Source organism: Marmota flaviventris, chromosome 6 (genome assembly GCF_047511675.1).
Source record: "Marmota flaviventris isolate mMarFla1 chromosome 6, mMarFla1.hap1, whole genome shotgun sequence".
Taxonomy (NCBI): domain Eukaryota; kingdom Metazoa; phylum Chordata; class Mammalia; order Rodentia; family Sciuridae; genus Marmota; species Marmota flaviventris.
The window spans coordinates 156,784,090-156,799,110 of NC_092503.1; the positions used below are offsets into that span (position 1 = coordinate 156,784,090).

General features: G+C 51.3%; 1 protein-coding gene across 2 annotated transcripts in view; it reads left to right on the forward strand.

Moving 5' to 3' along the window:
* The window catches only part of Carmil1 (capping protein regulator and myosin 1 linker 1), a 236,655-nt gene that overhangs the window by 140,117 nt on the left and 81,517 nt on the right, over window positions 1-15,021 (forward strand). For both annotated transcript variants that reach the window (XM_027948328.3, XM_071613725.1), the window contains 5 exons: window positions 3,306-3,409; window positions 5,609-5,686; window positions 5,816-5,892; window positions 8,541-8,645; window positions 13,004-13,073. In XM_027948328.3, the coding sequence (XP_027804129.2) occupies window positions 3,306-3,409; window positions 5,609-5,686; window positions 5,816-5,892; window positions 8,541-8,645; window positions 13,004-13,073 (434 nt within the window). The remainder of the gene's footprint in view (window positions 1-3,305; window positions 3,410-5,608; window positions 5,687-5,815; window positions 5,893-8,540; window positions 8,646-13,003; window positions 13,074-15,021) is intronic.

Consider the following 15,021-nt stretch of genomic DNA (forward strand, 5'->3'; position numbering starts at 1 on the left):
GTGGTAGGAGAAGGGAGGCTCTATGGGCCCCGCCAGGCCCCTTAGCATCTTTATGTTGAGGGCAGCCCCAAATTGCCTGTACCCTTCACAAGTTAGTCCTCCTAGTTATCTCTCTCCTGAAACAAAATATAGTGGAATGTGTTTTGAGAATTACTATTGTTTTATAACATGAGACCCAAAGAATTTTATGTCTATCTGTTTTAAAACAAATATCTTGAAATGCTTTTTTTAACATTGATTTCTTAAAGGCTTATACGTAGATTCTGAAAGGTTCACAATTTCAGAATAGCTCAGATTAAATTGCAGTTTTAAGTTTCTGTTGAATTTGACTAACGTTTATATTTTAGTTCCTGGAAAACATTTATATTCAAGGCTCCATAATTTAAGACATTTTTTAGAAGTTTCCTCGTGACTCCCCAGTGCCTCCCAGTAGCCTTCTCTCCTCAGATGCTTGCTCTCTGGTGGTTCTCTGGATCTCTAGAGGTGTCCTGCTGGTTGGCAGACCATGTCGAGGCAGGGCCATCTGGTCCCCCTTTTCCAGCTGTAAACATTCCAATAATAAACACGAAGGCTGGTGGGAGTCTCCAGGGGCCAGCATGGAGAGCAGCCGGCCGCTCTGTGTTGGGTGGGGTTTGTCAGAGCCCTGATTTCTCTTCTAGTCCTGCACTTTTATAATTCCCTGCTCTTGTGGGCGGACCAAGGCAGGCTCCTGTGGACGTGGGCTAGGGGCGTCGGGGAGGAAGTCTGCCTGCTGTTTCAGTAGCACGAAGCTGAGTGACCACATGATCCTCCCTGGAGTGTGCTCAGGCTTTGGCCACTGGCCAGGGCCCACGCTTGTCAGGGAGCCTTTTGCTGTCAGGACTAATTTGGCCTCCTCATTTTGGAGTGTATTTATTGGGTCTTAGAACACCCCACTAAGGATGAGATTCTTACAATGATTCTCTTGATGAGAGTCTGGTATTCTCCATGCGTTTTAGACTCAATGATTTCATTAAAGAAAAAGATTAATGTTGAAATAGACAAACTAGTGGGAATCCACCAGCCAGGCCATCACAGGAGATACCTCCAGACATTGGCCTTTCCTGCAGGCCCTCGCAGCTTCCTTCCATCCCACAGCGGTCAGACCTCCCCCTTCATCAGCAAGCCCTGATGCCGGCCTTGTTGGTAGCTGCTGCCTCGGTGCACCGTGAATACAACCGTCCCTCAGTTGCTGTAGGAATTGGCTCTAGGAAACCGTCCCTGTGCTGTGGATGCAGAATTCACAGATGCTTCCAGAGTCCTCCTGTAAAACATTCAGTGCTTGTGCACAACCGCTCACACCTTCCCTACACTCCAGCCATCTCTAGGTCACGGGCAGCACCTAGCGCAGCGTGACCCCAGGTGGACAGTCACACACACTGTATCGTTGGGGGGACAGTGAGCAGGAAAGGTCCGGGCATGTTCTGTGCAGGTGCAGGTGTCCCTGCTGCTGTTTTCACTGTGCTTGCTGCGCCCGTGGGTGCTGAGTGTGGATCTGCAGGCTGCCAGGGTTCAAGTCTGTGTCAGCCCCAAGCTGGACTTCAGCTAGACAGTGCCATCCCTAGTGGTTTTCAGAAGATTTCTTGAAATGAGAAAATATTCCTTATGTAGCACTGACTTTCATCCTGGGGTCTAGGTAGTTTTTTTACATGAAGGTCTTTGCATTTTTCCAAGGCAAAGAATGGATCTCTCTCTCTCTCTCTCTCTCTCTCTCTCTCTCTCTCTCTCTCTCTCTCTCACACACACACACACACACACACACACACACACACATATATATATATATATATATATATATATATATATATATTTATTTATTTATTTATTTCCCAATGCCCTGCACTTTATTAACACTTAGTAAATGCTGAGTTCGCAGCCAAGAAATCCTTTCTTGTGCTTCATTAAAATATTTGCCGTTATCTCCTTAACTCGCCCAAATGTCCACCTGCTTTGAGAAATGGCTCCGTGGTCCATCCTGGGCTCCTGGTTCTTTGTATCTCTCTGAAGTTGGAGGGTGCAGAGGCCCCTCATCAGTACCACCCCCGAGTGTTCTGCACTTGTCTTAGGGAGGTGCTCAGCGGAGGCTGCTGTGCCCCCAGCTCTTTCCTTGGAGTTCCCACATCTCTACTGTGGACATGACCGGGAAGAATTTTGTGCACACACCTGCAACCCCAGCTACTCAGGAGGCTGAGGCAGGAGAATCACAAGTTCGAGGCCAGCCTGGGCAACTTAGCAAGACCCTGTCTCAAAATAAAAAAGACATTGAGGATGTGGTTCCGTGGTAGAGTGCTTGCCCTGCATGCATGAAGCTCTGGGTTTATTCCCCAGTACCAAGGGTCGAACCCAGGGGGGCTCTACCACTGAGCAACATCCTCAACCTTTTTTATTTTAAGACATAAGTTGCTTAGGGACTCCCTGAGTTGCTGAGGCTGGCCTCAAGCTTGCAAATCTCCTGCCTTGGACTCCCAAGTAGCTGGGGTTACAGGTGTGCACCACCACACCCAGCTAGAAATGCAGACTTTTGAGAGAAACATGGAGATATCCCTGTCCTGTTGTCTTATGAATAATCATCAGAGTGGTGGGGAGTACATGACCTGACTCTCCTGGACTCCATTTGATAACTCTGCTATGAAGAAGGGAGACCTGATCAAAGCCCACACCCTGTTAGGTGCTGACTAGGCCTGTGTTGGTACCTGTCACCAGGTGGAGGTGAGCCCAGGCCTGGCCTCCTGAGCAGTCCTGCCCTCCTCAGAGCCCCAGCCTTTGGAGGTGGGTTTGACGCTTCAGTTCAGCCGATGTCGCCTTGGGCCGTTCATGTTCTGTACACGCAGACTCACAGGGTGTTGATTTAACATTTTACCTTTGCATTGCTTCTTACATTGTGAAACAGTTTCAGTCCATATTTTGCCATGAAGTAGGGCAATACCCCGTCGATTTCCTAGGGTTGGATGGCCTACGTTACCTGCAATAGCACGTGTATCATTTGAACGTCACTCACAATGCCAGGAGTCTCTTGGCAGGATTTGGGGAAAGGGGGAGATCACCAGTTAGAGGGCTCTAGCGTTCGGAGACCCCAGGGTCGAATGCGGTCTGTGCTCAGTTGCGTGGGAAGGGGTGGGAGGGGTGGCAGGAGCAGAGCCGCTCCTTTGCCCTCTGATTCTGCGTGATGGTGAGCTGAGTCACCTTGCGCCAAGGCTGCATGTGGGGGCTGCTCGGCTGGGGCTGGAGACTCGCTGACCCCGTTGGGTTTCCTGGTGGAGTCTGAGCGGCCTCTCTCTCCGCTGCAGGGGTGAACAGCCTTTCTCAGTCCCTCAGTGCCAACCCACTGACCGCCTCCACCCTCACCCACCTGGACCTCTCAGGGAACGCGCTCCGCGGAGATGACCTCTCGGTGAGTCTGTCCCACTTGGCCCCCAGAGACGCCAGTTCAGGTGTGACTTCTCCATCTCTCTGTCTCTGGACCCCTTAACATCGCGTGGCCACCGCCTTATGAGGTGCTCTAGTGAACTCCAGAGCCCTCCTTCGTCCAATGCAGCCTGTCCCCGGTGCTTTTTCCTTTATGGTGCTGAAGTTTAACTTGCTTTTGGAAATGTGTTTCTGAAGGAGTTATTTCCTTTATTTAAAAACAGTATTTCACCAGCTACACTTGTCTGGTCAGAAATATTGGTAATGTGATCTGAAATGTTTCATCATTAAAAGCATAGTGTTTGGAAAATGGGTGGGTTTTTAATAACGGTTTGCAATTAAAAGGGGTTTGTAAGGTAATCCCCAACCCATCCCCAAATAAAAGTAACCTGAAGCCACTCTTCAGCTTTGTTTATGAACCCCAAAGACCCCCCAGTTATAACATGGTGCTCACGTACCTGCCTCTGAAATTCAGGTAACTGATTGTGTCCCGGACACAGAGGACTAGGTAGGTCTCATTGCCATATTGGTGCATGGTCCCTTCTGTCACCAGCACTGAGTCAGAAGCAGTGCTCCTTCAACAGCAGGCCGCAGCCAGTGGGCATCTTGAAGGGCTTCGGTCTGTTCTGCTTGGCAGGCATGAGAAACCCCGAGGAATCTGTTCTCCTTGTTTGCTGTCACCTTACTGGTGAGGCGGGGAACACCAGTGAAGCCTCTTTGTGGTTTTCCGTCCGTCCTTGTCACTCCACATCATTTAAAACACCCGCTTCCTGGGGCACCGGGCTCCTCAGTCACTTCCCGATTCCATTGTCACCTTTACTGGCGGTTCCTGCACCTGCTCCCTTCCAGGGTGAAGTGGGGAGGCCGGTGTGAGGCCCCCGTGGCCGAGCTGAGGGACACAGGGAAGGAGGAGAGACTGAGCTGGGGGCACGGATGTTGCCGCAGAGGACAGAAGGGCAGCAGGCTCCCCCGGCAGGCTGGGTCCTGTTCCAGCTCCTCTGGGAAGAGTGGATGGGACGTCTGGGCCAGGGACAGCGCGGCTCCGGGGCCTGCGACTGGCCCATTTCCTAGCCACCCTTGTGCCTGGGGAAGGCCTCAGAGAAGGGTGTCGTCACCTCTTCAGGTGGCAGGAGCTCCCCCAGCTGGTGGCTGGGAGCAAAGCCACACCACCTTCCCGTGTCCCTGAGGTCACTAGGGCCAGGCCGACGCTGAGAGTGAGGAACGCTGGTGGGTGACGCAGCAGCTCCCGCCCAGCCTGTGCTGGGCGTCCTCTGGTCACTCTAAGGCACTAGGCTTCTTCCTGTTCTGACTGCTCCCTGGGGGTTTCCTGAAGCCCCACATAGTGAGTACTGTGCTGGGAGTGCTTGCTGGGGACCAGGCGCCTGGGGCACAAGCTTCCTCAGGATCAATGTATCTAGTGGTGTCCAGAGAAGCAGAGGACAGTCCCTGCCACTTTCCTGGTAACCCAGTGAGCGCTCACAGTCGCCCAGTGAGGTCATCGGAGAACAACAGAGTGGTGAAGGGCAGTGTTTGGGTGGCCTTGCGCTGGGGAAGAGGTCAGTGTAGGTCTAGGGCCCCCGAAATCCGAGGTGCTGTTTTTATGTAAAGGACGGATAGTGCTGCTGGCTGCTCTTGTTAGATTTCTGGAAATCACTGCAGATGGAGAAACCATTGCACTAGGCAGAAGAGAGTGCAGCCTGAGACCATCCCTTGGCTCAAACACAAACGAGTGCTTCCTTGAACACGTTCAAAAGGAGCTATTAGCATTTTGATAGGGTGGCCGCAGTGCAGGTGGTATTTCAGCCTCAAGAGTTAAAATTAATTAGCACTATTCCAGAAATTTGTAATAAATAAAATTGAGCTTGTCAGGAAAATGAAGTCAAGTGTAAAAAAGGGTTTGGCAGAAAAGATTCCATTTGGCCATTTTTTTTTTTTTTTTTTACTGAAGCATAAATTTATTTTAGATGAACTTTGGATGTTTGCTCTCAGGGAAGGGAAGGGAGTGGCAGGAAGTTCTTCAAATCCTTTTGGGAAACATCAGAGTGATCCTGGGGATTACGGCAACTCCCTATTGACACATTAACTTGTGTTGTGGTGGTGTGGCAGGTGTGTGTGTGTGTGTGTGTGTGTGTGTGTGTGTGTGTGTTTCTAGATCCTGACATTAATTTTTGTTCTTTATTTCAAGCACATGTACAATTTCTTGGCTCAGCCAAATGCCATTGCTCACCTGGATTTATCCAACACAGAGTGCTCCGTGGACATGGTAATGTTCTTTCACGTGGCTTTGGGGGTCTTAGAAGCGCTGTATGCATGGCGCACAGGCCTTTGTCTCTAGTAAAGCCTTCTCCTGGACCTAGAAATGTTTGAAAGTAAGTGTGCTTCTTCTCCCCAGGTCTGTGGTGCTCTCCTCCGTGGATGCCTTCAGTATTTAGCTGTGCTCAATCTCTCCAGAACCGTCTTCTCTCACCGGTACGAATCCCTCCTGCTCTCCCTGTCCTCCTGCAGAGCCTTCTCTGGGAGAATGACGTAGTGACAATGAAAACAGGCTGCGAGGGGTGCGTGCTGCCCAGGAGGATGGCCTTGGACCCTGTGTGTGGCCTTGGCAGGCAGGTTCCATCCTCTTCCTTGGCTGGTCAGGTTCTCACCGGTACCTCCACCGACTCTGAACTGTGTGGCTCATGGCTCCTCATGGGAGCAGGTGCTCTCTTCATACAGTGAAAGCCCTTCTAGAAACTTCTGTGGGTGTGTGTCCCAGTGACGAGCCTAGAAGTAAGGACAAACTCTTTCTGGGGGCAGAGACAACAGCCCTCCCAAAGCTCCCGCCCGTCGATGTGTGGAAGCTGTGGGAGAAGCACGAGGACTCGGGGAGGCAGCGGCATGGAGTGTGCAGAGGGCGGGAGGAGGTGAGGGGACGTCGGGGCTGCGTAGGTGTGGCATTGGCCGTCCTGCTCGGATCAGCCAGCCTCAGCCTTCCCAGTGGCTGTGGGTCAGAAACAGGACTTGGTCATTGCTTGTCTGCTCACAGTGCGTGGTGTTGCTTTGTCCTGGAACCACCTCCGCGGTCCATAGTTGGCTTTGTAGCAGCTCGTCTACTGGGGGGTGGGTAGCCCTCACATATGCCGAGATCTCAGCCTGGCAGCGTGACCCACGGTCGTGCCTGGCAGATTTGACAGTCGATAGTTAAAGTGCTTTTTGCTTCGTTACTGAACAGTGATGTCAATTCTGCAGTAGCAACACACACGTCACCAGTTCCTCAATAGAGGAGGGTCCGAGGTGGGAAGAACCGTGAGCAACTGCTTGGTTCTAGGTCCTTCCGGTGGCTCTGCTCAGCTCCTGTGGTGGACGGCAGCTTACGAAGTGGCTCTGGCTGTGACTGAAAGGCCCGAGTGACGGCAGAGACTGCAGAGGCTTATGTGTCTTCCGCTCCTTTACGTCCACAGCTCCACTGCGTCTGGGGACTGCTCGGCAGTGCAGCCGCGAAGCTCGTGGAGCACCCCGTGCTGACAGATTGCCTCGTCTTCCAACGAGAGGCTGTGATTAAACTGTTCATGCCAGCTCCTCACCCAGGCCACCCTGGGAAGCGCTCAGTGATGATGTCAAGATCGCTGCATTCACGCTGAGGTGTGAATGGGGCTAGGCAGTCACGCGTCTGTTCACAGATAATTTCATAAGTGTGCCGGCAGGTAGGGGCGGCTTCTCTGAAGTTACAGTGACCCGCGTGGTCCCCAGGGCTGCTCCACCCGATTGGACTCCATTGGCCTTCAGCAAGGGTAGCAGCCACATTCCTCTCACCCTCACCTGGGAGCCTGTCCTCTCCAGAGCCCTGACAGTCCCACAGCAGAGAAAGAGAGACCCTAGCAAAGTCCCTTGCTGACAAAGCATCTCGGGAAGTCACACTCGTCTCTTCCTTTCACCTCTGCTGGCCGTGGAGAGCATGAGGCTCTCAAGTGTCAGGTGCCAGCCTCCCTCAGGAAGGGACCCCAGGTATTTGGGAACACTGAACAGTCAACACCAAGACAAAGCATCAGGAGCAAACTAGTCGGCGAACCACTGGACGGCATTTGCTTATTGCAAGGAGCAGGAGTGCCCAAGCTGGTAGGCTCTCCTCTCTGGACACAGCTTTGGAGACGTCCAATACCATATGTCCTCTCAGAACTCTGTCCTCTTAGTTTGGTTTTTCATCTTTTCAGGTAAAGATTCTGGTTTAGATTTTTCCTCCTGGAATTGTCTTGTTTTAAGCTGTATTTTGAACCTGCCAGATGTCCCCAGGTCTTCCCAGACCTTGGGCATGAAGAATTATCGACTGACAGGTGGGTGAGCTGGACACAGGTGGCCCCGCCCCTCCGGCCACGGAACACGAGTGCTGCCATCCACGCTGCTCCCTGCGCAGGGGCTCCTGCTGTCGCCTGGCACGTCTTCCATTCTCCCACCAGTTCCGCCAGAGGGCACCCAACAGGCCAAGGGCCTCCACAGCAGTGTATTCCGGGGCCTTCAGTTCTCCTTCACCCCTGAGCTGCGGTTTGACCCTCTTACTTCCTGCCAGCGGCCAGGGGATGCACAGGAGCTTGCAGCCACTTCATTTTGAGTTTCCTCTTTATTCTGACGCTGGGTGGGGCTGGATGAAGATTCACAGAGCGGATGGAGGAGCTCAACAGGTGATTCGCCAAGCAGGCTTCGCGCCACTCAGACTTGGAGCTATCGCTCAGCTTGACACCACGACCCATCTTGCTGCATCCGAGACCTGCTATTTCTAAACACAGCCACCTGCAGGCAGTGATCCTTCATGTCTGGCGCTACCCAGTGGGAAGCCTCTTAAAATCAATGCAAAGTGTGCCTCTCTGACCTCCTGCTTTTAAAAACTCCAGATGTGCCGTTTCCTGGAGACGGATGGGGTCAAGTGCAGGGGCTCACCAGCTGCCGAGAAGAGGGGACGTGCTCAGGGCACTGAAGACCTGGCACGTTCCGCACCAGCCTGGATTTCTCCACTTAGGCCTCGGGCGTTTGTCTTCTCCTCTACGTTTCTGAGTGTGCTGGCGCGCGGGTCATTCACAGGGCCTGGGTGGCCAGTCAGTGCGCCTGGGGGAGGGGGACCACTCACAGCTCTCGTGTTTTTGCAGGAAAGGAAAAGAAGTGCCCCCGTCCTTCAAGCAGTTCTTCAGCAGCTCCCTGGCTCTGATGCACATCAACCTCTCTGGCACAAAACTGTCTCCTGAGCCCTTAAAGTGAGTGATGGCTTCCTTTTCTCCAGAGCTTTGAAGGTTGAGTTTGTTATTCTGGGAGTGCTTGAGGGAAGGGAGAAGGACGCATAATGCAAAGACCGAAAAGGCACTGAGAATAGGTTTTACTCGGAGGTGGAAGAGTTGATTGGAAGTGTTAAAGCACCCTGTGCAGGTAGATACCATTGCAGCTTCTCCTTCACGAGCATTCTCCCTGTGGTTCATGACCTTGGCAGTAGTCACTGCTCTTACACAAAAGAAGGTTCCGAGCACGTGTGGACACGTGGCCCTGACCCCTGTAACAGGCACGATGAATACGCGTTGGACGCTGTGCCTCCAGGTGCCCGTGCCTCTGGCTCCCCTCTGTTCGGCCTGTTTTTAGGCCTAGTCTTGGGTGCGTCTTAGTCCACGTTTGTTCTAGATATTTCTACTGGTCATCAAACTCTGTATCCGTTATGTGGGCAGCAGAGTCAGTTTTTAGCTGCTTGGGTGTCTGAGTTACTGAGCGTTTCTAGGCTGACAGGTGACTTAAGTTATGGAATTCAAGACTTCAGTTAAGTTGAGGTTTGAGAGGAATTTGTCACCTTGGGATTTCCATTCATCTTTGCCAGACGAAATCAAAGGTGGGCGTCCAGAGGCGAAGGAGTCGGGTTCTCTCTGCACCTGGAGAGGGCGTGTCGCAGTAGCCCTGGTCGTGCGCCCTGTCAGGCAGGCTCAGTGCTGCAGACGGCTCCCTCCCCAGCTGGTGTCAACCCGCAGCAGTGACCCGCACTCTTCCCTTGTGCTCTGCATGAGATGTTCAAAATCAGTACCTGCTATTTATTTTACTAGAAAATGCATTTTCTTCTAATTTTTAAGTCTCCTTTTTTGTTGGAGGTCTGAGGTTCTGGCTTCCACATGGTACCATACGATGAAAACAAAGAATGCCTGTAAGGAAAGCAGGTCCAGTCAGGTGCTAGAAAGTGCCTGGTGTCACACTGCAGCAGGCTTCTCTTTTTTTTGATGTTTAGTTAATGTGTTAGCTATCTCTAAGCCTAGCAGCCACGCTGGGCGTTGTAGCACATGCCTGTAATGCCAGTGGCTTGGGAGACCGAGGCAGGAGGGTCTAGAGTTCAAAGCCAACTGTAACAACTTAGTGAGGTCCCGTCTCAAAGTAAAATATAAAAATGGCTTGGGGTGTATCTCAGTGTTGGATCGCCCCTGGGTTTAATCCCTGGAACCAAAAATAAACAAACAAACAAACCTAACAGCCAAAAACAATAAATATCCCTATGATTCGGCTATTTGTATTGGCTATTAAGAAAACTATGACGACTAATGTTCCAAAGAGTCTCCTTTACGATTTAACCCTGTGCATTCAGCTAGAATCTATTAACCATCACAGTATGACAGATTTGGGGTACTGAGTACAGAGCACACCCAGATGCAGCCCTTGTGCTCAGCGGGAGACAGTCACGTTCAGGAGAGTTTTGGTGATAAGTGCATTTTTCTGATTCTTCAGAATGTTGCCCCTTGAGTGATGCAGAGTGATGGTTCATGGCTCGATGTAGTTGATTTTATGCATTATCCCACGCCATAGCAAACCGGGACTTACTGGACTTTACTGTAGCTGTATACTTGTGAATATTCTACTTGAAAGATATTTTGTAATTCTTAGATCTTATGATCTGTTATTTATGGGAATGTTTAATCACGTTAATTCAGGGGTCACTTCAGCTCTGAGTTTTACTCAGTATAGATTTTACAGTGCAGAAAAATGCTTCATAGCTGAAGATTCCCAAAACCACGTTCCACGCATACTTTGGTGTGGTATGATGAATGGATGATGGCAGAGTGTGGTGCCTGGGTCCACCTGTGAGGGAGGAGCAGGAAGGGACAGCAGAGTCCCTCTGGTCCACACATGCACCGTGGCCTGTGATGCTGATCACAGCTGTGGGGAGCTGGTGGCTTCCTGGGAAGCTGGCTGTGAGACGGTGGCTGGCTTGTAGGATACGCATTAGGACGGGTTCTAGGACTCCCTCTGTGGAGGGGCAAAAGCAGACAGCAGCACTGGCCAGAGGGCAGGGGGTTCTGAGGGTCCCCTGGGAGGGGAAGGAAGTGGAGGGCATTCTGGTCCTGCAGGGCAGCACCCACTGCCGTCCCCAGCTGTCACAGGGCTCGGTGGATCACTCAACCCCAGATACCTGCCATGAACCCCGAGGGCAGAGGGCACCCTTGCTTCTTAGAGCACTTGGGATCAGTAGCTGTGAGAGAATGAGCCAGAGAACTGTCACTTCCTTTGAGAGTGACACTTTACATAGGATGTTCCACAAGTTTCCCACTGATCTGGGGTCCTTTCAGAGGGAGGCATGTGAACACTTCCTTCATGATGGGGCTTTCCCTTTGGGCTGCCTTCAGTCTGTTCGAGTATCTCGAGGCTTTAGAGAACCTGGTGGCCCTGCTCCAGGGTCCCCTCCAGTCTCCCAGGGGTGCTCCTTGCTGCTGGTCCTTCTTGTTCTCTGGCTTTTCTCCCCACCCCTTCCCCTGGGCCCTCCTCCCCTCCCCGCCATGCAGCACCCTCCCTCCAATCCCGTGGGCTTGGCTGAAGACTTGCATTAAACCTGCACCCGTGCTCCTCCACCAAGATGAGGCGTCCCCCTCCCAAGACGGGGAAACTAAGTGCCAGTTCTTCTCACCAGTTTTGCAGCAGTGGCTGAGGACTGAGGGGAGAATGGCTGGGCATTTTGCTGTCATGAGGTTACAGTGCAGGACACTTCCTCCTGCAGAGTCCCCCACCCCGGGCCCCCTGCCCACCCTTTGCTGTAGTTGTGTTTTGTTCTGCCAAGAACAGTTTCTGTGGCCTATTTATTTTTACGGGTCTCCTGACATTGGCCTTCTGTAGCTGACTATGTCAAAGAGCACCTTTACTTCCTGGGCCTCAATCATATGGGTGAAAAGTGGGAATGATTTTCCTTCTGTCTGAGCATTATAAAATGCAGTGTTGGGACAGGTAGGTACATCCTGGAAACTCACCTTATGCTAGAAACTGAAGAGACCTCCTTGATGATGTCCAAACCCTAGGTTTGCTGCTAAGAATCTGAGTTTTTAGTCTCAAGTACTTTTGGTGGCTCAATTCTGCCCCAGAAAAGAATGTAAAAAAAGCAGTTTTTAAGCAAAGAGAAGCTGTTTAATGAAGTTGGCACATACACCGATGGGACGGACCCAGCCTTTCTCCTAGGACAGTGTTGCAGAGTGACAGACAAGCGAACAGGTCCTGGCTGGGGGTGGCAGCCAGCTCTGCCTGGCCACTCAGCTCTTTGGGTGACGAGCCCAGAACCTAGTGGCTGGAAGAGGGAATGTCAGGGGCCTGGCTGTGAAGGGATTAGCTTTCCTCCCTCCTCACCAGTGCCCACTTTGGAGTAGCCTGGCCAGGGTCCTTGTCCTGGGAGCGTGAGAACTGTAGTCCAGCGCCTGACTCCGCTCACCACCGGCCTGAGTCATGGTGACCTGCACGTGTCTATTTTCTGTGGTAAGAGCAGGAGCTTTCTGTTCTTACAGAGTTCATTATTAGGTCCGATTTAGGGCTTTTGTCCATTCTGTGTAATCTAACGGGTGTGGGATTTCTGTGTCAAACCTGGTCAGTGGCATTGGAGTTTACGAGACTGGCCTGTAAAAGTGGAGTCGATGCAGCTTCTTAGAAAGACATGACATCCAAGTGCTGAATCCAGTCTCCTCGATTTGCAGATGAGGAAATTCCTTCTTCACAGACGTGGGTTTTCCTGGCCCTGTAGGTGGCCAGCCAGCCAGGCCCCTGGGCTCAGGCTCAAGATGTGTGCCTGCCTGTGTCCAGTGCTCTCCAGCCCTGGCACATGCTCTTCTTAGGAGGAATAATAAGCTCATCCAGCGACGGTTCCACACCCTGCAGCACTGTGGAATTGGCCTCCCTGGCTACCGCATTCCCTGGGGAAAGCCAGCTTTCTTTGCCACTGTCACAGTCGTCCAATGATCTTCTAAACATTATTAGAGCTGTCCTCCAGCAGATGCAGGTGGGGATTTATCTGTGATGAACACAATTTAATTTCAATATGCAATTAGGTGTGCTGCTGGCTTATTTGCCTAGGAATGGTGGTTCTGCCAGGTTTGGCATGGAGGATGGCCCCGCTGCTGTCAGGCAGAGTGCTCTGGGTCACGTTTTACTGTAGAGGAGCAGAAATGCAGTTGGCATTGTAAGAAAAGAAAGGTGATTCCAAAGAGCATTCTTCTCCCAGGGTTGTTCAGTGTGCTCACAGTGTGTGTGTGTGTGTGTGTGTGTGTGTGTGTGTACGCGTGCGTGTGCGCCCATGTCGTGTGGAATTGTACCTAACCCTGTGTGTTTCCTCCCCCAGAGCGCTGTTACTGGGCCTGGCTTGTAATCATAGCTTGAAAGAGGTTTCTCTTGATCTCAGCAACTGTGAGGTAAGACCACCTTCAGACTGCGGACTGCAGTAGATAATAGCCTCAAAATCACTTTGCCTTTTTCCTGCAAAAATATGATTCTGTGAGTCTGCAGGGTATAAAGGAAGCAGAGAAACACACATTGCACAAGTAGCATACATTATGTATTTTGCAAGCTTTGTCTACGAATAGCCGCTGAACACCCTCCAGAAAGCATCCGAGGGGGTGTCTAATGGCTGTTTCTCCAGGCTTAGAGCCTGTTGCCTAAGTATTTTTGACGATGCTGTGAGGTACAAAGCTGTAAGCCAGTTTTGTTGTCGTGAAGTGTGACACACAGCATTCCTTGCAGGGGACGCGTGCATGTACCTGACTTGGATTTCCAGAGTGTAAAAACAAATGACTTTCTCATCATTAATTTTGCTTTTTGGTATCTTGATTCAAAACAGGAAAGTGAAATGCCTCTCTGAATCATAGCAGTCCAGACCCTTCCAAATCCGAGGCCACAGAGAACACCTGACACTAGCAGCCTTTGTGTTTTAGAGGGCACCTAAGCCTTTCCTACCTTGCGACTTTAGTTTCTGAGGAGGTTGGTAAGAATATACCCAGGTGCCAGTCTCTGGGCCTCTCCAGAGCCTGGGCTTGCCCAGCAAGTCAAGCCCTGTTTCTTCTGCCCAGGAGAGGCGGGGAGGCTCCTCAGTCCATCCTGGCCTTTGGCTTTCTGTTCTCCCCACTGGTCATGTGCCTGTTGGACCCTCCTCCTCCCTAAGGCCCTCTAGCTTGAGGCCATTCCTGCACGCGTGGGTCAGGTCCTAGCCGTGCAGTCCTGGATGGACTGGTTGATATTGCCCCAGCCTCTACACACGCAGAGTGGAGGTGGTGTCAGTGGGTCGCCGTTGCTGTGGGGTTTACAGGGCTTTCTGAAGAGTGCCTCTTCATACCTGGTTCTCATCAAGGCTGCTGCTCCTGCTGTTTTCTTGTCTCTCGCCAGGTTTCTTCCCTGAGTCTTGAGCCCTTCACGATTGTGTTTTTCTAATTGTCTGGCGACATGCATTTGGACACTGAACCCCAGTGTGCCTTGCTGGGCACGATGAGGTGGCTCCCGTCTAGTTTCCCAGAGAGGTTGCGGCCTTCTGGAGGGAAGGACTTGTGCCACGCTTTGTATTGTGTTTCCCTTACCTCCCAACAAGATGCCAGGCGCCAAGCCAGCACTCGATGTTGTAGAAGATCAATACTTCACCCCTCGGAAAATTCTAGAAACTGATGAGTCTGGAATGATACCATGTAAATTGTTAGTGTAGGATTTTAATTTTAATTTAATTTTGATACCACCTTTGCCATTTACTAGTCTTATTGTTTTGAAAAAGAGAAAACAAAAAAAGTACAAAAATTCAAAAAACAAAGCCAAACTTGAAAAAGTACCCTAGCACTATGGACCTTTCCTGTGCAAAAAACCAGTAGTCTTTCATTTATGAAGACAGGTGATGACGTAGAAAACAGCTCTGGCCTTTTCTTTCATACCTTTTTTTTTTTTTTTAATTAAGACAGAAAATTCAAATCAAATGGTTAGTCTCTGATGGTGGGATTGACCGTTACTGTTATGAAAATCCCAGCTTAATTTTGGCCTTTCACTTACAGATCAATCATAGGAAAAGTTGAGACTGCAGATAGACGGAGGCCTTGACACTATGTCTCTCCCCTTTTGTGGCACAGCGTGCTGGCCACACGTGTAAAGGCACAGCTTGTACTGCTGCGGGTGAAGGCTGGCCGTACAGAACTGTTGTCCTGAACCCTGTCCCAGTGTTGTGTCACCCTGTGCTCCTTGGGGCTCGGTGGGTTTCAGTTTGCTCCTGTGCAGGAGAAGTAACCCCTGAGGTGTTTGGAGGTCCGGCTCACCTGAGCTGAGGTGCTTGGTGCTGAGTCCTGGCCGTTGGTCTGCCGGGTTCCCACTGTAGGGTTGATGCGGTTGGAG